This window comes from Cebus imitator, unplaced genomic scaffold, assembly GCF_001604975.1.
Source record: "Cebus imitator isolate Cc_AM_T3 unplaced genomic scaffold, Cebus_imitator-1.0 Scaffold277, whole genome shotgun sequence".
NCBI classification, from domain to species: domain Eukaryota; kingdom Metazoa; phylum Chordata; class Mammalia; order Primates; family Cebidae; genus Cebus; species Cebus imitator.
The window spans coordinates 1,544,131-1,567,688 of NW_016107592.1; the positions used below are offsets into that span (position 1 = coordinate 1,544,131).

The following is a 23,558-nucleotide window of genomic DNA, read 5'->3' on the forward strand; positions in this document are numbered from 1 at the left end:
ACACTGGTCAGTGTCTGGAGACATTCTAAGTTGTCACAATCGGGAAGTGAATGTGATGGGCATCTAACAGGTAGAGGCCAGGAATGCTGCTAAACATCCCACCGTGCACAGGACAGTCCCACAAAAGCGAATTATCTGGCCCAAAATGTCAACAGTGCCAAGGATGAGAGACCCTGCTCCGATGCCATCTTCATACACGGCAGAGAAACAGGAGGCCTCCACACCATCTCCCCAGACCCCTGGCAGCACATTCCCAGGTCAGAGTATCCTTCTCCAGAGGCAGTTCTGGGAGGGAGCACCAGAGTTGGCAAGTTCCTAGGAGTGACATTTTCTAGCAGGAGAGCAAGGGTTGGGAGATGGGAATGCAAGTGTAAGGAAAGGGGCCTTCAGCTCCCACCACCACCAGCACTCAGACCCATCCAGCAACCAGAAGTGCTGCACATGGGCTTCTAGTTGGTTTCAGCACTTCAGACAACCTGACACTTGAAAGGGTTAGGCAACACTGACTGGCCCAGGGCAGTTGGAGGGGCTATGGGACCTGAAATCTGCCTCAGCAATCTCCAGCGCCCAAAGAGCTTTGCATAATTCATAGTTCTTACTTCCCCAGTCACATAGAGAACAGTGTTAGCCAGCCTCCCAGGTAGGAATATGTGTGTGTGTGTGCATGTGCATGTGCATGTGCATGTGTGTGCCTGCACACATGCAGACGGGACAAGACTCACTTTAGCAGAAAGAAACCTGCCTTGGGAGCCACCCATCTCCACTTGTCTGCCTATGGGCTCAGCTCTCTAGGCACTCCAGTTCAACATTGCTGGAAGCTAACAACCTCTCCTTTCATCAGATGCCCAGTGGGTGAGGGGGGAGTGACAAGGCAATCAGATGACAGCCTTTACATAGGACCAAATTCTGAGCCACTGTCATTGGGGGAGGACCTTCAGAATCTTAGGGTGTGGCTATGACATCTTTCCTGCTCCCCCACTCCATCAGTAACTCGTCATTCCATCTGTCCCTTTCCTCACCCTTAAAATGAAGTAAGAATGACAGCTACCATTTGAAGATCACTTTGTATATACCAGGTGCCTTACATTCACGCCATTCTCACAGCAGCCATGTGATAAATTTTTATTAACCCGATGATAAGGGTGAGAAGGTGGCAGGATATGGCTGGTCAAAGTCCACACCGCCAGGAAGTGGTGGAGTAGGTACTGGAATGCAGTCTGTGTGACACAGGCTGCTCCAAGGAGGATCTGGGAACTCTCAGGACCGTGCTGCAAGGTGGGTGCCATACACTCCAATGCGGGGAGGGCTCCCAGAGCACAGGCTTCCACATGTGGGGCATTTATTAACAGTAGAAACCAGAATTAGAGGAGCGCCCCCAGCAGGGTGAGCCTATAGTGCCCAGACGTACCAGGCAGAAGCCTCTGTAAACACTCCTGAGAGCTGCAGCCAAACCCCTGCTGCTGTTGGCTGGGCAGGCCAGGCCAGGCTAAAAATAGAAGGCTTCTCAGGTCCAGCTCCCTCTGCCCCAGCCTCCTCCTCTCCTCCTCCCTCCTTCCCCACAGGGCAGGAGCCAGGCTTCTAGAAGGAATAGAGATTTTAAGTCTTTGCTTTCAGACCAAAGAGGATCGTTAGCTTGATACTCAGTGGGCATGTTCCAAGTTCTGGAGGGGCTGTAATTGGTGGGGAGCTCCTGACTCCAACACCCCACCCAACTGTCTCCTAGGGAGAGAGCTGTCAACCTCCAAAACCCACCCAGGGAATGAGTGAGGTCAAAGCCAAAACTTGGTCAATTTCTGCACATCTTGTAATTCAATCTGGACCCCTTTGTTGCCTTTCCTTTTCCTGAACCAACTCTCAGTGTTGACAGCACTGTACGATTTCTGTATTTGCCAGTGGCTTCTCTTGGGAGGTCGGCTCCGGGCCCTCTCAGGAACCCCCTGGAGACCGTGGGGATGAGGCGGCGCTCAGCCCGTGGAGAAGTCCTGGAGCTCAGGACCAGCGCTCCAAGAGCACCGGGCAGTAGGCAGGGGCGAGGGGAGGGAGGCCCTGGACTGGAGGGCCTCTGCCGACTGTGGCCCCGGTGCAGGTCAAGGCTCAGCACGGGGATTTCCTTTCAAAGGTGACTTAGAGCCGCTTCATTAGGGTAGCGCCCTCCCAGGCAGGCCCTAATGGCGTGTTTGGCAGAGTCAGCGAAACGCAGCGCCCGGAGGCTGCAGCGGCGGGGGAGCGCCCTCTCCCGCGCCCTCGCCCTCTCCCGAGTTGAGCAGCGGCGCGCACGGGGCCATTTGCAGCGCAAGCAGCCTAGCGTGCGGCCGCGGCGCCCAGGTCGGAAGGGAGGCGGCACCATGGAGCTGAAGAAGGACATCAACACCGTGTCTATCGACATGCTGCTGATCGTGCACTCGGAAAAGCGGCGCGCCGCACAGGGCGCGCACTCAGACCAGCAGGCGGACCCGAGCGCACTGCTGCAGTGCCGAGGAGGTAACGCGCGCCCGACCCACGTCCCCGCGTTCCCCGGCACCTCGGTCTCCTCGCCACAGGGGCCCGCCCGCCGGGGGGCGCCCATTGCTCCCCCGAACGAGGTCAGCAAGCCCGATCCTCTCCCCCAAGGCTGCCATCGCTTCGCCACGGTGTCACCAGCGTTCCGTGGCAACGCGCAGCCCCGTGGCAACGCGCAGCCCCGTGACTGCCCCAGTTTGACTCCCTGTGCTGGCCTGTGGGTGCTTCCGTCACCCCAGGGAGTCTTTTTCCTCCGAGTCACTCTCTGACGGGTATAGAGCAGAACTGGAAGATACCCTGGAGGAAGGGGCCAGAGCCTCAGGCCTGACTCATGGGTAGCAAAGGCCTGCTCCCCCCACAGCACACTGCAGGGCACACCCGACGCAGGGAAGCCTTTGTGCTGAGTCAGACTTTGAGATGGGGAACGCCCTGTGTGGCCTTGCACGATTTACAGCCTCGGTTTCTCCTTTCTTGAGACTTTCTCCCAGCCTCCTATAGATGAAAGGCATGAAAGGGGTAAAAGGAATGCAGGTTTGGATAGGGTAAGATTTGAAACCTGCTGTCTCCACTTGAACTTATCCATCAAGTTTACTTGTCCTACATACTTTCTGGGTAAATTTGCAAATTGTAGATTGATAAAGTGACTCTTTATAGAGTGATTGTGGAAAGCAGGATCCAGGCCTCTCTGTTCTCCCGACGACAGAACACAATGTGAATAGAGTGCAGCAGGGGTTAAATAAACCCCTGAGAAACCAGAGAACCTCAGGGTCCTGGATCACAAGCTGTCTGGGAGGCTGGTGTGAGGATGCACCAGGAGGACTGTGAGCCAGTTCTTTAGGAGTTAGGCCTGGAAGCCATGCAGGAGAATGATTTCTGCCTCCCTCTTCTCCTCCAGCTCTGGAGCTCCTTGGAATACCTGCTGCTGCTCTGCCCCTGGTTCTTCTGTCCCCAGAGCCTCTGTGCGCACTGAGGATCCACCTTCCACCTGCCTTGCTAAAGCAGTGGTGCTATGATGGCCTTGCCACTACCAGACACACAGGCTGGAGCTGCCCCCAGAGCACTGGGGACCTCTTGGGGAGGCAGGCAGGGGAAAGAAACAGATTCTGAAGGGCTGAGTATACTGACCAGCACTCTAGTCTCAGGACTGATTCCTGACTGAAGCAGGAGTTGTTTGGATTGGTTGACTTTTTAGTTCTCAGACTTGCTGTTGGGAGAAGGGGAAATGGCCACCCAGGGTAGTTGTAGTTAGAAAATCAGCAGAAGTCATCAACTTTTTGATAGAAATGAGACTGCTCTGAACACACATATCACTGTCCAAAAGGCCTTCTCCAGTGTGTGATGAGGCCTAGTTCCAGGTCGGCCCAGGAGTCCCCTACTCCCAGTCCTCTCTGATCACATCACTTGAAAGGCTCTGACACTAGGGAAGACAAAGAATGCAGAGAAGCCCCAGAAATACCAGGCATCAGGACTGCCCTGAGAGGTGCCCAACACCTAGCACAAATTCCCCATGACTCCAGACTAATGTATTCACGCTCATGACTATGGTAGAGAAAAAAAGATCCGTAATTGCTGGGCCCTTTCTGCTGATCTTTTTCTCCAAACATTTTTCTGATGGCAGTTTCTCACAGATGCTTTGAAGGATAGTGTAGAGAGCTGTGTCACTTATTCACAACCAGAGCAGAGAAGAGGGAAAGTGCATGGCTTTCGATGCCTGGTGGGCAGCAGTGATATTCAGGAGACCCCAGGCTAAGCCAACTTGCAGACCCACTCCTTGAAACACAGCCTAAGGGAGGAAAATGCCCCAAAAGACCGGCTTGTTCCAAGGCCTCCCTTGGGTGCAAAGAGTGGCGGCCCCTGAGTGGGGCTAGAGAATAAGACTCGAGGCTGAGCTTCCAGGAACAGTGCCATAAGCAGCACCACAGAGCTGGTCTGCTGAGGAAACCTCCTCAGCCACCAACGAGCACTGGATACTCCTTCTGCGCCAGGATCTCAATTTTATTGCAGCAGCTCCTGCTGCCAGAACGTATCCTCATGCTGTGCCAGAAACTCGACCTTGCGGCTACCACTTCCAGCCTCAGCCAGAGTGAGAGCTTTCCTTCCCTTCCCTGTTGCATCACCAGGTCCCAAGGCAGAGTGGAACACAGGTACTTCTGATTGGCTATGGCTAGACCATACGTGTCCACCCTCTAGCTGCAAGGGAGGCCAAGAGAACAGACAACTGTCATTTTCAGTTCCCATTGGATTGACGGTCTTTGCCCACTCCCCCCACTTTATATCAAGACTCTAAAAGTGGGTGATTCAGCACATACAGAAATAGGCAGGCAACATGGATAGCAAGTGACTTCTAAAATAATGCTTTCATATGTGTGCAGTGGAGAGGTGGGAGTGGAAATGGGCATCTGTACTACAGAAATTCTCCCCAAATGAACCTGATAACCAACCCCACTGCCCTTGAAAACTGTTTTGACTTTTAATGGTTTGAATTTTGAGAGTTGCATTCATTCCCTCAAGTGTATCTTATTCATAGGCGGCCTCTCTCAGATTCCAAGAGAGCCAAAATCCACCTGCTCTACCAGAACCAAGATAAGTCTGCAACTGGTACATTACTCTTGCCCTGGGTCTCCCGCCTCAGAGAAACTTGTTATTTTGCAGGATTCCAAGGCGTTGGAAATGGAGTCCGAAGATGGCAGAAATTAGAAGGAAATGAACTGCACGGTAAATTCTCTTTTTTCTGTCAACCTATAGGATTTAATACATTGAATAATAACTGGAAGGCTTGGGTTTCACTTGTTTGAAGACTAGCCCTAGACATCCAACCACTGAACAGATAGTGGCCGCTCCTGAGCCGGCCAGGCCTCTAGGGCCACTGTGACTGTGGGAAATATTCCCTGGTGTCAGGTCCCCTGCTGTCCTGGAGCCTGTAGCTGAAGAGCAGTGCCAGGAACTTGAGCACCCATCTGTTTGCTGGCTGAGCTGAAGGGGAGGACTTAACATCCCTTGGGATGGTGAGGTTTGAGTGCTCCCATGAGAGGCAAGACTGCTTATGTGGTGCACGCCATCCATCATTTGAAAATGCTTCCCAACAGAGAGGACAGTGGTCTGCCTTAGGTCAGTATGACTTGAAGCCTGAGAAGATGCCACTCAAGGGTTGTATATAGCTCCCTGCTGGCCTAGGACCCTAAATACAATAAGAAGTCAGCTTCCAAAGCCTCTTTTTTCTGGTGCCAGGCATCTGCTGCCCTAGGCCCAGGATCTCTCTGGGAACACTAAGGGGCCAACTATAATGGCCTTTATTCTGTTCCCTTTAGAGTTTATTAGCCCAGCCTCCAGGGACAAACATCAGGGACATTGCACAGTGAGCATGTGAGGATTCCAATGGGGGTCAAAACTCTGCTCCCAGAGCCCCAGTAGAAAACTCCATCAGCCCCCAGCTATGTGGTCCTGGGAATCAAATGACTGGCTTATCAAATACAGTCTGAAGGAACCTCTCTCAATGATTCTAAGTATTGGAAATGAAACAATCAACAAGGCAACCAAGAACTCTGCCCTCAGGGGGCTACGTTAAAATGATCGGAATCAATGCACAGCGGGTGAGTCCTAACACCCTGGAGGTGAAGAGTCTTCCTGTGTCCCCTGCCTTTGGTAAAAGTCCTTGAGACACCCCCACCTGCCATACCACTGTCAGGGAGGCACCCCTCTGTGTCCTAACTGATGGGCATGCATGGGTGCAATGGCTTCCCCAACCTTGCTAGATGGGCCATCAGCTGGTAGACGTGCCAGCTTTAGCTCTACTAAAGTAGACACCAAAGCTAACGGAACTCTGCTGTGGGCTATTGAGAATTTTAACAAGAATCAGACCCTGTTAGCCACAGAAATGGCCATCCAGGGCATGCAAAGCAAGCTTGCTAGGCCATGTGTGAGTGGGTGAGTGGGCAAGCAAGCCACAGGTGGAACCAAAGAAGCACAGCGTCCTTGTTGGTTGCAGCTGTCTTATACCTTGCCTGAGTTGTCTGACACTCATCTTAGGGCTTCTCAGGCATATTATTACATCAGGAGAGGACTGAAATATACTGAATTCATTCTATTTTTACCATCTTCTGGGTGTCCGATTTGGGAGAAGGTTAGTGGAAAAATATCACAAAACACAAAGTGACACATTGACTATTACAAGACCATTACAAGACTCTGGTAAAAGACATGAAGTGGATCTTAGCACTGTGTGTCAGCTGATAGAGGATGATTAAAATAGTTCTTGCAAAACCACCATGAGAACTAGGAGTTTCAGATAAATGCAGGGCTGGAGAGAAGCTCCATAGAGGCCCTGAGCCCAGAAAAAAATGATGCTTCCACCACTCCACCAACATATGAAAACAAAATTTCATTTATTTTTCAAATGGTATGCTTGCATGCATGCAGAAATTAAAATTAGTTTCTTTCTGTGTTTTCTGATGTTGAGATGCCGGGTGCAGGTATTGAAACTGACCTTTTCTTATACCTGCCTTACTCGTGCCCAAGGCACCCAGCCCTGGGAACCAGCAGGCCGCCCAGCCCTGGTCACTGGATGGCTTCCCTCTGAGAAGGAAGCAGCTGATGGCATGTGCTGGTGAAGTGCACACAGATACTGCTGAGTGCAGGGTTGATCCAGAAGGGCACATTTTCCCCCTCTGCGCTACCATGTGCACTGCTTGGGCTGGGGCATTGGCAGGGTGCTGGGGAGACTAGAGAGCTCCAAACTTTTCCAAGCAGCAGGTGTTTGGGCCCAGCCACCTCCTCACCCCTGCCACCCCATCCCAATAGCTTGCCCAGCAACGGGCTTCCCCTGCTGTGATTGGCTGGTTTCCTTGGTCCTGGCTGAAGTCTGCCTAGCAGCACAGGGACTGATGCCCCACAGCTAAAGGGAAACCAATTGTGCAGCCCTGACTATAAATACCCCACAGCAGCTATGCCAGCCAATCACCCTCCTTGAGGATTCCCTTCTCAGATCTTGTTTCCTTCCTCAGCCAGCCGTGGCGCTGCCAGCTATGCCTACAGGAGGTGGCCCTGGCCTCCCTGTCCTTGCCTGAGTCTGGCCTGGGGCTCCAGTCCCACATGCCACCTCACTCTCACCCCACCCAGTCAGTGGACCTGGCCCTCAGCTGACAGTGTGGGGCTCAGGGACCTAGCTGGGCCTGTTCATAGGAGAAGGCTGAAGTAGGCAGCCTTTCCAGGGCAAGACCCTGCCAGGTGGATCACAAATCCAGCCTGGCTCAGTACCTCCCCCCCCACCTTGATTGGCTTCTGTGTAAGCCCAGGCATGGGAAGCACTGAGTGGCTGATCTGCACAAGAAGAATCATCTAAATGGACCTGTTCAGGCGAAGGCCCCAGAGGCATACTTGTTTCCAGACAGAGGCACTGGTCCCAGTGGTCACTTCCAGTGACAAGCCCACTGCAGGCCAGCAGGAAGCTATAGAGAAAAGATGGCAGGCCAGGCTGGTAGTGGTGGGGGAAGCCCCAGTTGCCACAATCCTCCTCTTGCCCACAGCCTCTCCTCCTGCCCTTCTGAAGCAGAGGCTCAAGGGCAGCCTCAGTCAGAGCAGGCCACAGCAGCAGCTGTAAAGAAGGGAGGAAAGGTCATGTTTCCCGTAGGAGGGCAAGTAAGCCTGTCAGCTACCCCTTCCTGGCCTATGGCAGGAACCAGGCATCACTCCACAGCAGCCTGACCCCACTAGGCTCTGAGGACAACTCTGTGTCCCAGGGACAGAAATATCCCAGCGATTGGAGAGAATGTGCATAGAGTTCATACCCTGCAAATGTCTGTAAAACAGAAACAAACTACACATCATCCCAACTGCTAGGCCAGAGTAGGCAGCAGGCTGGCCTCCCTGTTCTTCTCATCAAGAAGCAGGAGGCAGGGCACAGTGGCTCACGCCTGTGATCTCAGCACTTTGGGAGGCTGAGGTGGGTGGATCACCTGAGGTCAAGAGTTCGAGACCAGCCTGGCCAACATGGTGAAACCCAGTCTCTACTAAAAATACAAACATTAGCCAAGCATGGTGGCATGTACCTGTAATCACAGCTACTTGGGAGGCTGAGGCAGGAGAATCGCTTGAACCCTAAAGGTGGAGGTTGCAGTGAGCAGAGATCATGCCATTGCACTCCGGCCTGGCGCATGTGAGTGAGACTGAATCTTAAAAAAAAAAAAAAAAAAAAGGAGGAGGAGGCTCAACTGGGAATCAGAAGACCTGTGGACCAAGTCCCAGGTCAGAACCTCTAAGCCTGCTCCATAGAAAGGTGTGAAGATCAACGAGCCATCTGTGTATGGGACAGGACTTTGAAACTGTGCCTGGTGACACCAGAGTTGGGAGCTATGGCTACAAAGACCATGGAAGACTGGTAGCCTGTTCCAGAAGAAACCAGTCTGTGCTAGCACCAGCTAAGAAGCACATGGGCTTCCAGGCATTTGCCTCCATGCACAGTGTCATTGTGCTGGTTTGCGCGTGTGCGAGGGTGTGCACACATTTAGGCCTGGGGACGTGCTTGGTACCCACCAGCCCACCTGTCTTGCAAACACATACAGCACTCTGCTCTGCCTGAGGAAAATTCCCCAGTGGTCACTGCAGGCCTCTCTGTCTTCCTTAAATAGAAAACTTGGTGGAGAAGCAGCACCCTCAGCAGCCCCAGGTCATCACTTCCTACGACAGCCAAGGTAAGTGATTTGCCACTAGCCATGAGCTCCCCTGCAGATGTGTGCCCAGACCTGATGCTCCAGCCAGCAACAGCCCAGGATGTGGAGCTCAGACTATGGGCAGCAGGGTCCTCTCTGCTCCCATGGATGTTGGAAAACCCTTTTCCTCTACCTGAGTCTCATAGGAAGCTGCAAGAGGCCCCACAGACTGAGGCTTCCCCTCACCCTGAGATCAAGAAATAAAGCCTGTGGGCCTCAGAGCCCACTGCTGTCATCGTCATCACTATTACTGTCGTCAGTATCCAACATTCAACATTTGTTGAACGCTAACCATGTGCCAGACACCCTGCCAAGCTACTTACACACTTATTCTCATGAAAATTAAGCTTCACAGCAATCCTTACCATCCTCATATTACAGATGAGTAAACTGAGACTTGGAAAGGTGTCCAAGCCCACATGGCCAGCAAGAGTACCAGCCGGGCAGTCTGACCCCCAACAAGATCTCAGCTGTTAACCTTCACACACCTCTCCTTCCTCATCTCCCCTAGAAACCAGCCTCCCCCTGCTGGCTCATGGCATACAAGCCCTACCTTGTCCCGAGCCATAGCAGTTCTTTGGCCTCTCCTGCTGAGACTGAGCCTTCCCAGGGCCTCCCACACAGTGAGTTTGCCACAGCAAGGCAGAGTGAGAGGCCCCTTCCTGGGGAGTCCTCATTTTTAGGGGACAGGCTCTGGAGACTCGGAGAAGGCAGGCAAGGCCATCACTGACTCTACAGTTGACGGATCTGAACACATGGCAAGATAGAGACAGGAGGGCCCCACAGCTGTGGTGATGGGAGGCCATTTAGAGACTCTCGCACCATCTTGGTGAACTGCTCTGCATTAAATACCGGGCCCTGGTGTCTGAGTGCTCTCACAGGCTCAGCCTTAAGAGTTCACCATGCTTGCTCTGAGAGCTGATGTCCTAACCTGTAAGGAAATTATCTGATCCAATTCAGAGGCAGTGACCTCCTCCATGCACCACATGAAACAGGAGGACTCTGGAGGCCCTGGAGGTTTGGAACCTCTCAGGCAATTGCTCTCTGAAATACAGGTGGACCAGCTCCTCTACAGAAAGGCGCTGGCAGGTAGTGATGAAAGGCCAGCCAACCGGGGTTACCAGCATGGGGGAGCTGGCTCTCCTCACAGTACACGCCAGTGTCCTGTTAGGCCAGAATTCCTGGGAATGCAGCTCAGGACAGGCCTTAGAAACCTCTGGGGGCCCAGCAGGACCTGCCAACAGCCCTGAGCACCACAAGGACAAGCCCACACCCTGTGGCTTCTCTAAAATGAGCTCCACTGTACACAGCTCAACACTAAAAAGACTCAGAGATATCTGGCTATAACGAGAGTGGATTAGCACCACTTGGTGAAGAAGACAGATGAAGGCTCTTGTCCTTGTGGAGCTGGCATCCTAGTGAGGGGACACAGACAAGCCTAACAAGTCAAGTGCCCTGAGCCAAATAAGGCTGGAGGGGGAAGTAAAGTAGGAAGGATGATACGGGGTGTGTGAGGATATGGGGGGCTGGGGGTGCACAGGGTTGTGTATTCATTTCCTATAGCAGCTATAGGAAATTTCCACAAATGAGGTGGCTTAAAATGCCGCAGATTTATTCTCTTACGCTTCTGGAGACTCAAAGTCCAAAATCAGTTTCACGGGGCTAAAGTCAATGTGTCAGTCGGGCCTGCTTTTTTTGGAGGCTCTAGGGATGCATTCGTTCCTTACCTCTTCCTGCTGCTAGAGGCTGCAGGCCCACCTTGGCTTGTGGCTGCCTCACTCCAATCTCTGCTTCCATTGTCACATGGCCTTCTCTGCTTATAGATAGTTGAATTTCCCTGTGACTCCCTTGTATAAGGATATGTCTGATTGCACTCAGGGCCAGCCAGATAATCAGGACGGTCTCTCTATCTCGAAATCCTGAATTTAATCACATCGCATAGTCCTCTTTACCGCGTAAGACAACATTCACAGGTTCCAGGGATTCTGGCATGGATATCTTTAAAGGCCATTCTTCAGCCTATCCCAGGGGACAATTTAAAGTAGAGTTGATGAGAAAGGCCTCACTGATAAAGTGACACCTAAGCCAGGAAAGGGGTGAAGGTGTAAAAGACATGGGTATGTGGGGAAGAGCTTCCAGCAGAGGGAGCAGTGAGCATGACGGACCCCAGGCAGGAGCGTGCTGGGTGTTCAGGCAGCAGGCAACTGTGCTGCAGGGGTGGGGGGACAAGGGCAAGGTTGTGGGAGCAGGAGATGAGCCAGAGAGGACACAGGGCAGAGTTGGCAGGGCCTGGGAGGCTTCTAATCTGAGTGCGGTTGAAAACCATTAGATGATTGTAGATGTGACAGCCTCCAATGGATAGAGAATAAACAGAGAGGGCAAGGCTGAAGCAAAACAACCCCTTGAGAGGCATCATGATAATCCAGTGAGAGGTTTCCCCAAGGTGTGTATTTGGGGTATAAAAGAAAGAGAGGAGTCAAGGCTTGGGACCTGAGCAATGGGGCGGATGAAGGTAAGGGAGATGCAGGAAGAGCAGGAAGAGAAGAAAGAAACATGAATTCAAATTTGGTCTTGCTGAGGTTGGTATCAGCACCTGCCGTTTTGGAAAGCAGTGGCCAGGGAATCATTACTCCATGTGCCACTTTCCTATTCATCTCATGAGTTTTGACAACCTTTGGGCTCTGTTCTGCGAACCACACCAGTCCCCAGAGAAGCCTTCTTGGAACTTCTATCACAGTAATAGCAGTGACCAGAGGTGAGACACTTGGTGTGTGCCAGACATCCACCTAAGCCCCTCTTACAGCTCACCTCATTTAATCTCCACAACCACCTTCTGTGAAAGGTTATCATCCTCATTTTACAGATAGGGAAACTGAACTCAGAGAGATTTAGGTAACTTGCCTAAAGTCTCACAGTTAGCACGTAACAGACCCAGAAGTTGAATCATGTCTGTGTGCTCTCGAAACCAGTGGGCTTAACTACTCCACCATACTGTCTCCTCTATATGGGACAGGGACCAATCTGGTGGTGTAGATTTGGCTGTAGCAGCCTGCCCAATCCCCACCCTCAACGTGCAGTCTAAGATTTCAGTCCGAACTTGTTGCTAGGAATGGTTCAACTTTTTCCCTCCTTCTCAGCCTCTTTAAGTGCGTAGACTTTATGCAACAGGTGGCAAAGGAACATTGGAATCTTGGGTCATGGGAAGGGGCTTTGGAGATGATTTATAGTGGGTGTGTAGGTTGAATGGATGGAGAGTAATCACAAGGAACCCCTGCAAAGACATTCTCTTTTGTTGTTGTTGTTGTTTTAGACAAGGTCTCACTCTGTGGCCCAGGCTGGAGTCCAGAGGTGTGATCACAGCTCACTCCAGCCTCAAACTCCTGGGCTCAAGCAATCCTCCTTCCTCAGCCTCCTGAGGAGCTGGGACCCCAAGCGAGTGCCACTACACATGGCTAATTTTTTTATTTTTTGTAGAAACAGAGTCTCACTATGTTGTCCAGAATGGTCTTAAACCCCTGGGCTCAAGTAATCCTCCTGTCTCAGCTTCCCAAAATGCTGGGATTACAGGCATAAGCCACCATGCTTGGCCCCAAAGGACATTCTTGAGGAGTCAATTTTCTGTTGGGGCTTCTGTCCTTCAAAGTCATCAGCCCTTATCCTCATGCAAACACTCTGTGGAGTAGCCTTCTTTGATCATGTGTGCACTGGGGTCAAAGTGTCATGTTTCCAGACCTCAGACCTCCCTTTGGAGCTCCAGCCCATAGAAGGAATCATGAACGGTCCTGTGTTTTCAGATCCCAATGGCAGCCAGGGGCAGTCAGGGCCGCCATCGATGCCCTGCATCATGCACATCAGCCAATGCCCAAACAGTCTCAGCCCTGAGCTCTGGAACACTAGGTTGTCATCTCATAATGAGAGCTGTTGAGTGGAGTTTTCATGCTGTGTCTGGCAGTACCCCCCAAGGGTGGTGTTGCATCATGTTCTACAAAGCTAGACTGCCCCTGTCACCATCTAGCATGCTCATTCCTGGGATGTCACTGCTCTCCACTTCCTGATTACCACATCCTGGGTGGAACCACAGCATGTTTCTACTGAATACCTAACCAGGCACTATTTAAAACTACCAGTGCTTTAGCTAAGGTTTTCCTGACTCTAAGCTACTGCAGGGAAAAAAAAAAAAACCTCCAAGGTAGAAAAAAAAAGCTGTAAATGTGCCAACCTGTTATAGAAAACGTTAACAAATACCTTAAACCAATGATGGTAAATATTTCACATGAATCCCACGTGCATGTGCACAGGCACGCACACACACACACACACTTGACAGTCTTTGTTAATTGATCACTTCAGGCAGCCACTTCCAATCAGTCAGAGTTAATGAAAACATGAAACCTGTTTGCCATCCTGTGTTAGGTGTTCTGAGCCAATTGGGCCTTTAGGTAAATCCTGATTGAAACCTGAAGAGATCTGGAGAGCAGCTGTCAGGTAGGAGAAACCTGCCTGGGTGAAATGCAGGCCCAGGGCAGTAAGCATGTGGACATGCTTGTGCTTGCCTCTGTGCTATTTCTGAGAGGGCGGGGAAGAGCAAGGAGAGTCGGCAGGGTCTAGGAAAGGGGCCAGGGAGCCACTTCTTAGGATTAACTGAAAATAATCACTAACATGCTCTTAACTCAGATGGCCAAAGCTGCAGCTTCAGAAATGTGATTTTGTTGACCACTGGTGGAGCTGGGGAGGGGTGCATGAGAGAAGCCAGCCAACCAGCCTGGAACCCCAGGGAGGGCCTCCTGTAGGTTTGGTTGTGATAGTTATTAGTCAAGATTAGAATATGTACTGTACTGTACTATACTGTACTGTACTGTACTTAAGCTGTACTTAGCTTTAGATCTGATTGTGAATTTTGCCCCAAATGATTCTACTCTCTGTTAGCAATTTGCCAAATTAATATTTTTTCTTAAATTAAGAGTTTTGTTTGATACAGGAGTGTCATAGCCAGCAAACTCTCTCCACCCCATGCCTCAAGGAAGCATAAAGCTCTACTGTGAATGCTCTTCCCCTTGAGACAGCCTGTCCAGCCCAGGCCCAGTCCCTGGAGCCAGCAAAGCCTCCCAATGGTGCCTTCACACACCTGTAAGTGAGAACAGGAATCACACTCCCACACAGACCAGGGAGGCTGAGAAAGTTGCTGTTTTCCTTGAGGGAGTGCTAAGCAGCAGCACAGCTTTGAGGGAGAACCAGGAAGTGGGATTCAGGAGAATGTTGGACATTGACCCCTGTCCAAGAGGGAAGAGGAACTGCAGAAAGGAGAGACGGGATTAGGAATAGCGATGGCTGGAGCTTCCGGGCCAGGGCCGTGCTGCGAAAGTGAGCCCACCTCAACACCCTGCCCTGGAGGGGCTTTAATAAGCAATTTGTTTTTCATTTTGATCACTCTTTCATAAAGAGACATAGCTGAACTGGGAGTACTTAGAAGTACCTGGGCATTATGAGAAGTTTGGGGAAGAGATTTGTTGTTGAACCCTAGGCCAACAAGCTGTTCACTTTTGCAGTTTCTCTAAGCTTATGGAAATTGTTCCAGTCCAGCATTTTCTAAATTGTGTTTGACAAAATAGTACTGGGTCAAATAGAGTTCTTTACTATAGAACTACTCAATTTGTTGTGTATTGTGACCTGCGAGGGGGGAGAGAGTGAGCATGTTTCTCAATTCATTTTTCACAAGGCATCTTGAAGTCAAGTACCACTTAGCACTCACTTTAAAAGACATCCCCGAGGGTTTGAGGTGGAGAAAGTGAAAAGGTGAAGGAGAACAGGCCGGTGCCTCACACATCATGGGAAGACACACAGGAAGTACTTGCTGCTGATGGTGGCAGCACCTAATCCTACGACCAGAACAGAATTATGCTATGAAAGCTGAAATGCTTAATGTTTTCGTTATAAACTCACAAGGCTGATTTTCTCTCAACATTGAATATGCTAGAAACTACAGTTCAAAATGAATGTGAACCCCTTCAAAGGTATGCTTTGCGGAGGCCACATTGCATCTTTTCAAATTGTTTGAGAATGACCCTCTTTGCCATGCAGAGCAAGTTTATGAGCTACACAAAAAAGACAGTATTGTTATTCTATGAAAAAATAATTGCAACGCATTTAGCAAGCAAAAGGTTAGTAAAAGGAGGTTTTACAAAACCAATAAAGAAAAAATAATACAGCAATAGGAAAATAGCCAAGTCACAAAATAAGAATTTAAAATGGCAAATAAAAATGTGCCAAGAATACCACAGTAAAGCTAAAGAAATACACAAAGCAACCAGGTACTATTATTCATTTATAAAAATTTAAAGGGTTGATAAAACCAAACATCAGTGAGTGTATATGTAATCTATTTTTGCATTACAAACCACCACAAAACTTAGCAGCTTTAAACAATAAGCATTTACTAGCTCACAAATTTGTAGGTTGGCTGGAAATTCTCACTGGAGCCATACCCAGCTGATCTTGGATCTTGGCTAGACTTGCTCATGTGTTTGTGGTCAGCTGGTGGGTTGGCTGGAGACCAGCTGGTCTAGGATAGCCTCACCTGAGAGGCTCTGCTCTGTTCCATGTAGTCTCTCATCTATAGCCTGGCTCATTCACATGGCAGTTATGGCTGGGATCCCAAAAATGAGAATGGAAGACTTCAAAGTCTCTGGAAGCGTAGGATCAGAATTTGTACAACATCACTTCTGCCATATGCTAATCGGCCAAACCAAGTCAAAAGGCCAGTCCAAATTCAAGGGGTGGAACACAAGACCTCTCACTGGGAGGAAGTGCAAAGTATTGCACTTTTTGACCAATTTTGCAATCAATCACAGCAAGAATGTGCAAAATGGGTATTCTCTTGCATTGCTGATGAGATCATAAACCAATAAAATCATTCATAGGAAACTTTTGCCAATATCTAACAAAAACCTTTAAAATCTCCATATTATTTGATTCATACTTAAGAATTTATCCAAAGGAACTGATTTGCAAAGTGTGCAAATCACTTTACACACATACAAAGATGTATGTGTCAGAGTGTTCATCGCATCATTTCTAATAGCAAAACATTTGTGAAAAGCTAAATATGCAACAAAAAACAATTGCTTATATGGATTATAAACCATCTACAAAATAGAATAGTTTACATACAGCCATTTGAAATGATAACATATGGCTATGCTCACTGATATGTAAAGACTTAAATGAAGAAAGCAGGTTATGAAAAATATGTTTACTATAATTCTGCTTTGGATTTTTAAATGTAGAAATGAAGTCTCAAAGGATTTTCACTTTATATCTTTCTGTACCATCCAAGTTTTTGTTTTAATTCTGCTTGGGTTTTTTTGCGTGGTTTATATTTTTGCTCTAATTTTTATTTTAAATTAACATACTTTTGTATAGTACTGATTGTTAACACATGCATAGATTCATGTAACCACCACCATGATCAGGATATACAACAGTTATTATCCTCTTAAAATTATCTTGTGTGGACTCTAATCCTCCCATCATTCTTAAGAGTTCCTTTATATTGTTGAGAAGTTTTTTTTGTTTGTTTGTTTGTTTGTTTTCTTTTGAGTCAGAGTCTCTCTCCACTGTCCAGGCTGAAGTGCAGTGGCACAATCTCAGCTCACTGCAACCTCCACCTCCCAGGTTCAAGCAATTCTCCTGCCTCGGCCTCCTGAGTAGCTGGGGTTACAGGTGCTTGCCACCACGCCCAGCTAATCTTTGTGTTTTTAGTAGAGATGGGGTTTCACCATGTTGGCCAGGTTGGTCTCAAACTCCTGACCTCAAGTGACCCAACTACCTTGGCCTCCCAAAGTGCTGGGATTATAGGCATGAGCCGTAACACCCAGCCGAGAACTATTTCGTGATATGGATGTACCACAGGTGGTTTATTCATTCACTTGTTGAAGGAGATTTAAGTTGTTTCCAGTTTGGGGTGATTATGAATAGAGCTGCTATATAAACATTTGTGTACAGGTTTTTGTGTGAACATAAGTTTTCATTTCTCTGGGATAAATGCCCAACAGGGCAATTTTTAGGTTGTATAGTAAGTACATGTTTTGTTTTATAAGAAACTGCCAAACTATTTTCCAGAGTGACTGTTCTATTTTACAATCCCACTAGCAATATATGAGATCCAGTTTCTCTGCATCTTTGTCAGCATATGATATTATCACTATTTTTAAATTACAGTCACCCCTCAGTATACATGGGGGATTGGTTCCAGGACCACCCACGTATAACCAAATGTGGACATAATCAAGTCCCACAGTTGTCCCTGCAGAAACCCCATATAGGAAAAGTTGTCCCTCTCTATGCAAGTTTTGCATCCTGCAAACAGTACTTTCCATCTGCATTTAGTAGGGAAAAATGCAGCATATGAGTGGACTCATGCAGTTCAAACCCATGTTGTTCAAAGGTCAGTTGTATATTATTTCTCTTCTAATAGATGTGATTTCTCATTTTGGTTTTAACTTGCATTTTCCTAATGGGTGATAATGCTGAACATATTTTCATGTGTTTATTTTCCATCCATAATCTCTTTTATGGTAGAATATTTGTTCTTTTGTCCTTTTTCCAACTGAATTGCCTTTGCACTTTTGTAAAAATTCATTTTGCCATGTTGGTGTGAATCTATTTTTTATTGTCTTGTTTTATTGATCTGTTTATCTATGTTTTAGCCAATATCACACTGTTGTAATTACAGTAGCGTCATTAATACATTTTAAAATCAGAGTGGGAGTCCTCCAACCACTAATTAACCTTCAAAATTAGTTTAGTTAATCCAGTTCCTGTGCCTTGACATCTAAATTTTATAATTATGTATCTGCACAATTTCCCCAAAGTGTTTGGTTGAACTTGCATTAAATCTATAGATCAACTTTGAGAGAATGGCCCACTTGACAATTTTAAGTCTTCCAATCCATAAATATGGTATGTTTCCACATCTATTTAAGTCCTCTTGTTTAATTTGTTCAATCATATTTTGGAGTTTTTAGTCTGCAATTATTGCATATGTTTGGGATTTTTGTTTCTTTTAGATTTATACCTAATATTTTAATTTTGGAACTATGGAAAATTGTTATTTTAAAATTCCACCTCCAACTGCATATGGCCAATATAGAGAAATACAACTGATGTCTGTGTGTTAACTTTGTATACTTTGACAATGCCAAACTAACTTATTAGTTCTAGGAGCTTTTTCTTGTAGATTACTTGGGACTTTCTATGTAGACAGACATATCAAGTGTGAATAAGGACAGTTTTATTTCTTCCTTGCCAATCTGTATGCCTTTTATTTCTCTTTTTTGTAGGTTTTCTTCTAGGGTTTTTATGGTGTTAGGTCTTATGTTTAAGTCTTTAATCCATCCGGAGTTAATTTTTGTATAAGGTATAAGAAAGGGGTCCAGTTTCTGCTTTCTGCACATGGCTAGCCAGTTTTCCCAACAACATTTATTAAACAGGGAATCCTTTCCCCATTGCTTGTTTTTGTCAGGTTTATCAAAGATCAGATGGTTGTAGATGTGTGGCATTGCCTTCAAGGCATCTGTTCTGTTCCATTGGTCTGTATCTCTGTTTGGTACCAATACCATGCTGTTTTGACTACTGTCGCCTTGTAGTATAGTTTGAAGTCAGGTATCATGATGCTTCCAGCTTTGTTCTTTTTGCTTAGAATTGACTTGGCTATGTGGGCTCTCTTTTGGCCCCATATGAAGTTTAAGGTGGTTTTTTCCAGTTCTCTGAAGAGGGTCATAGGTAGCTTGATGGGGATAGCACTGAATCTGTAAATTACTTTGGGCAGTATGGCCATTTTCACAATATTGATTCTTCCTAACCATGAGCATAGAATGTTTTTCCATCTGTTTGTGTCCTCTCTTATTTCTTGAGCAGTGGTTTGTAGTTCACCTTGAAGAGGTCCTTCACATCCTTTGTCAGTTATATTCCTAGGTATTTTATTCTCTTTGTAACAATTGTGAATGACAGTTTGTTCTTGATTTGGCTCTCTTTGGGTCTGTTATTGGTGTATAGGAATGCTTGTGATTTCTGCATATTGATTTTGTATCCTGAGACTTTGCTGAAGTTGCTTATCAGTTTAAGGAGACTTTGGGAGATTTGGGGCTGAGATGATGGGGTCTTCTAAATATATAATCATGTCATCTTCAAATAGAGACAATTTGACTTCCTCCTTTCCTAATCGAATACCCGTTATTTCTTTTTCTTGCCTGATTGCTCTGGCTACAACTCCCAATTCTATATTGAATAGGAGTGGTGAGAGAGGGCATCCTTGTCTAGTGCCAGATTTCAAAGGGAATGCTTGCAGTTTTTGCCCATTTAGTATGATACTGGCTACGGGTTTGTCGTAAACAGCTTTTATTATTTTGAGATATGTTCCGCTGATACCTAGCTTATTGAGAGTTTTTAACATAAAGGGCTGTTGAATTTTGTCAAAGGTCTTCTCTGCATCTATTGAGATAATCATGTGGTTTTTGTCTTTGGTTCTGTTTATGTGGTGAATTACGTTTATAGACTTGCATATGTTGAACCAGCCTTGCATCCCAGGATGAAGCCTACTTGATCGTGATGGATAAGCTTTTTGCTATGCTGTTGCAATTGGTTTGCCAGTATTTTATTTAAGATTTTTGCATCTATGTTCATCGTGGTTATTGGCCTGAAGTTTTCTTTTCTTGTTGAATCTCTGACAGGTTTTGGTATCAGGATGATGTTGGTCTCATAAAATGATTTGGGTAGGATTCCCTCTTTTTGGATTGCTTGGAATAGTTTCAGAAGGAGTGGTACCAGCTCCTCTTTGTATGTCTGGTAGAATTCAGCTGTGAACCCATCTGGACCTGGGCTTTTTTTGGTTGGTAGGCTATTAATTGCTGCCTCAACTTCAGCCCTTGTTATTGGTCTATTCAGGGTTTCAGCTTCTTCCAGGTTTAGGCTTGGGAGGGTGCAAGTGTCCAGGAATTTATCCATTTCTTCCAGGTTTATTGGTTTACGTACATAGAGTTGTTTCTAGTAATCTCTGATGGTAGTTTGTATTTCTGTGGAATCAGTGGGGATAACCCCTTGATCGTTTTTTATTGCATCTATTTGATTCTTCTCTCTCTTTTTTTTAAATTAATCTGGCTAGTGGTCTGTATTGTTGATCTTTTAAAAAAAAAACAGCTCCTGGATTTATTAATTTTTTGAAGGGTTTTTCTATCTCTATCACCTTTAGTTCTGCTGTGATCTTAGTTATTTCTTGTCTTCTGATAGCTTTTGCATTTTTTTAATCTTGCTCCTCTAGCTCTTTCAATTTTGATGATAAGGTGTCAATTTTAGATCTTTCCTTGCTTCTCATGTGGGCATTTATTGCTATAAATTTTCCTCTAGACACTGCTTTAAATGTGTCCCAGAGATTCTGGTACATTGTGTCTTGGTTCTTGTTGGTTTTGAAGAACATCTTTATTTCTGCCTTCATTTCATTGTTTATCTAGTCAACATTCAAGTGCCAGTTGTTCAGTTTCCATGAAGGTATGCAGTTTTGAGTTAGTTTCTTAATCCTGAGTTCTAATTTGATTGCACTGTGGTCTGAGAGACTGTTTGTTGTGATTTCCATTCTTTTGCATTTGCTGAGGAGTGATTTACTTCCAATTATGTGGTCAATTTTAGAGTAGGTGTGACGTGGTGCTGAGAAGAATGTATATTCTGTGGATTTGGGGTGGAGAGTTCTGTAGATGTCTATTAGGTTTGCTTGGTCCAGATCCTTGTTCAAGTCCTGGATATCCTTGTTAATTTTTTGTCTCATTGATCTAATATTGATAGTAGAGTGTTAAAGTCTCCCACTATTATTGTGTGGGAATCTAAGTCTCTTTGTAGGTCATTAAGAACTTGCTTTATGTATCTGGGTGCTCCTGTATTGGGTGCATACATATTTAGGATCATCAGGTCTTCTTGTTGCATTGATCCTTTTACCATTATGTAATGCACTTCTTAGTCTCTTTTGATCTTTGTTGGTTTAAAGTCTATTTTATTGGAGACTAGGATTGCAACTCCTGCTATTTTGCTCTCCATTTGCTTTGTAAATCTTCCTCCATCCCTTTATTTTGAGCCTATGTGTATCCTTGCACATGAGATGTGTTTCCCGGATACAACACACCAAAGGGTTTTGACTTTTTATCCAATTTGCCAGTCTGTGTTTAGCCCATTTACATTTAAGGTTAATATTGTTATGTGTGATTTTGATCCTATCATTTTGATACTAGCTGGTTGTTTTGCCCATTAATTGACACAGTTTCTTCATTGTGTCAATGCTTTTTACCGTTTGGTACATTTTTGGAGTGACTGGTACTGGTCGGTCCTTTCTATATTTAGTGCTTCTTTCAGGAGCTCTTGTAAGGCAGGCCTGATGCTGATGAAATCTCTGAGCAATTGCTTGTTTGTAAAGGAGTTTATTTCTTCTTCGCTTATGAAGCTTAGTTTGGCTGGATATGAAATTCTAGTTTGAAAGTTCTTTTCTTTAAGGATGTTGAATATCAGCCCCCACTCTCTTCTGATTTGTAGGGTTTCTGCCAAGAGATCCACTGTGAATCTGATGGGCTTCCCTTTGTGGGTAACCCCACCTTTCTCTCTGGCTGCCCTTAGCATTTTTTCCTTCATTTCAACCCTGGTGAATCTGACAATTATGTGCCTTGGGGTTGCTCTTCTTTAGGAATATCTTTGTGGTGTTCTCTGTATTTCCTGGACTTGAATATTGGCCTGCCTTGCTAGATTGGGGAAGTTCTCCTGGATAATATCCTGAAGAGTTTTCCAGCTTGGATTCATTCTCTCCATCACATTCAGGTACACCTATCAAACATAGATTATGTCTTTTCACATAATCCCATATTTATTGTAGGCTTTGTTCATTTCTTTTCACTCTTTCTTCTCTAATCTTGCCTTCTCATTTTATTTCATTGAGTTGATCTTTATCTCTGATATCCTTTCTTCTGCTTGGTCAATTAGGCTATTGAAACTTGTGTATGCTTTATGAAGTTCTCATGTTGTGTTTTTTCAGCTCCATCAATTCATTTATATTCTTCCTAAGTCTGTTTCTGTCAATTCATCAGACTCATTCTCCATCCAGCCTTATTCCCCTGCTGGTGAGAAACTATGATCCCTTGGAGGAGGAGAGGCATTCTGGTTTTGGGAGTTTTCATCCTTTTTCCACTGGTTTATTCCCATCTTTGTGGATTTATCTACCTGTGGTCTTTGAAGTTGGTGACTTTTGGATGGGGTCTCTGAGTGGACATCCTTTTTGTTAATGATGAAGTTATTTCTTTCTGTTTTAGTTTTCCTTCTAACAATCAGGCCCCTCTGCTATAGGACTGCTGGAGGCCCACTCCAGACCCTGCTTGCCTGGGGATCACTTGCAGCAACTGCAGAACAGTAAGGGTTGCTGCCAATTTCTTCTTCTGCTATCTTTATCCCATAAGTATACCTGCCACATGTCAGCCTGAGCTCTCCCTTATCAGGTGTCTCTTTAGATATACGGGGGTCGGGGAGCTGCTTGAGGAGACAGTCTGTCCCTTATAGGAGCTCAAGTGCTGAGCTGTAAGCTCTACTGTTCCGTTCAGAGCTGCTGGGCAGGTATGTTTAAGTCTGCTGCAGCAGAACACATAACCACCTTTTTTTCCCAGGTGCTCTGTCCTGGGACGGTGGGGCTTTATTTATAAGTTCCTGACGTGCTGCTGCCTTTTTTCACAGATGCCCTGCTGGGCAGGTATGTTTAAGTCTGCTTCAGCAGAACACATTACCGCCTTTTTTTCCCAGGTGCTCTGTCCTGGGAAGGTAGGGCTTTATTTATATAAAGTTCGTGACGTGCTGCTGCCTTTTTTTCAGAGATGCCCTGACCAGTGAGGAGGTAGCCTAGTCACAGTCTGCCAGCAGAGGCACTGCTGAGCTGCTGTGGGCTCTGCCCAGCTGCTGTGTCAACTTCCTTGCAGTTTTGTTTACAGAGGTATAGTCAGAACTGCCTCGGTAATGGCGGTGTGCCTCAGTAATGGTGGACTGTCTCTGTAATGGCAGACTACCTCGGTAATGGCGGGCTGCCTCAAGAGTGGTGAACTGCCTCCCTAGTGATGGATGCCCTTCCCCCCACAGAGCTGGACCATCCTGGGTCCAGCTGTGCTTGCTGTGAAACTCTCAATCCAGAGCATTTCAGATTGCTGGTCTTTGTGGGGGTGGGACCTGCCAAGCCAGATCACCTGGCTCCCTGTTTCAGCCCCCTTTTCTTCAGTTGAATGGGCGAGTCTGTCTCCCAGGCATTCCGGGTGCCAGTTGAAATGGCCGCCCAGATTTGTATGAGTT

General features: G+C 46.8%; 1 protein-coding gene across 2 annotated transcripts in view; it reads left to right on the forward strand.

Moving 5' to 3' along the window:
• The first annotated feature begins 2,254 nt into the window (after positions 1 to 2,254).
• Positions 2,255 to 23,558, forward strand: part of KY (kyphoscoliosis peptidase) — a 51,485-nt gene continuing 30,181 nt past the window's right edge. Inside the window, exons 1-3 of one of the 2 annotated variants that reach the window (XM_017501043.2) lie at positions 2,255 to 2,481; positions 5,152 to 5,214; positions 9,123 to 9,185. In XM_017501043.2, the coding sequence (XP_017356532.2) occupies positions 2,346 to 2,481; positions 5,152 to 5,214; positions 9,123 to 9,185 (262 nt within the window). In that variant the 5' untranslated portion in view covers positions 2,255 to 2,345. The remainder of the gene's footprint in view (positions 2,482 to 5,151; positions 5,215 to 9,122; positions 9,186 to 23,558) is intronic. The other variant, XM_037728677.1, reaches the window with a different exon arrangement.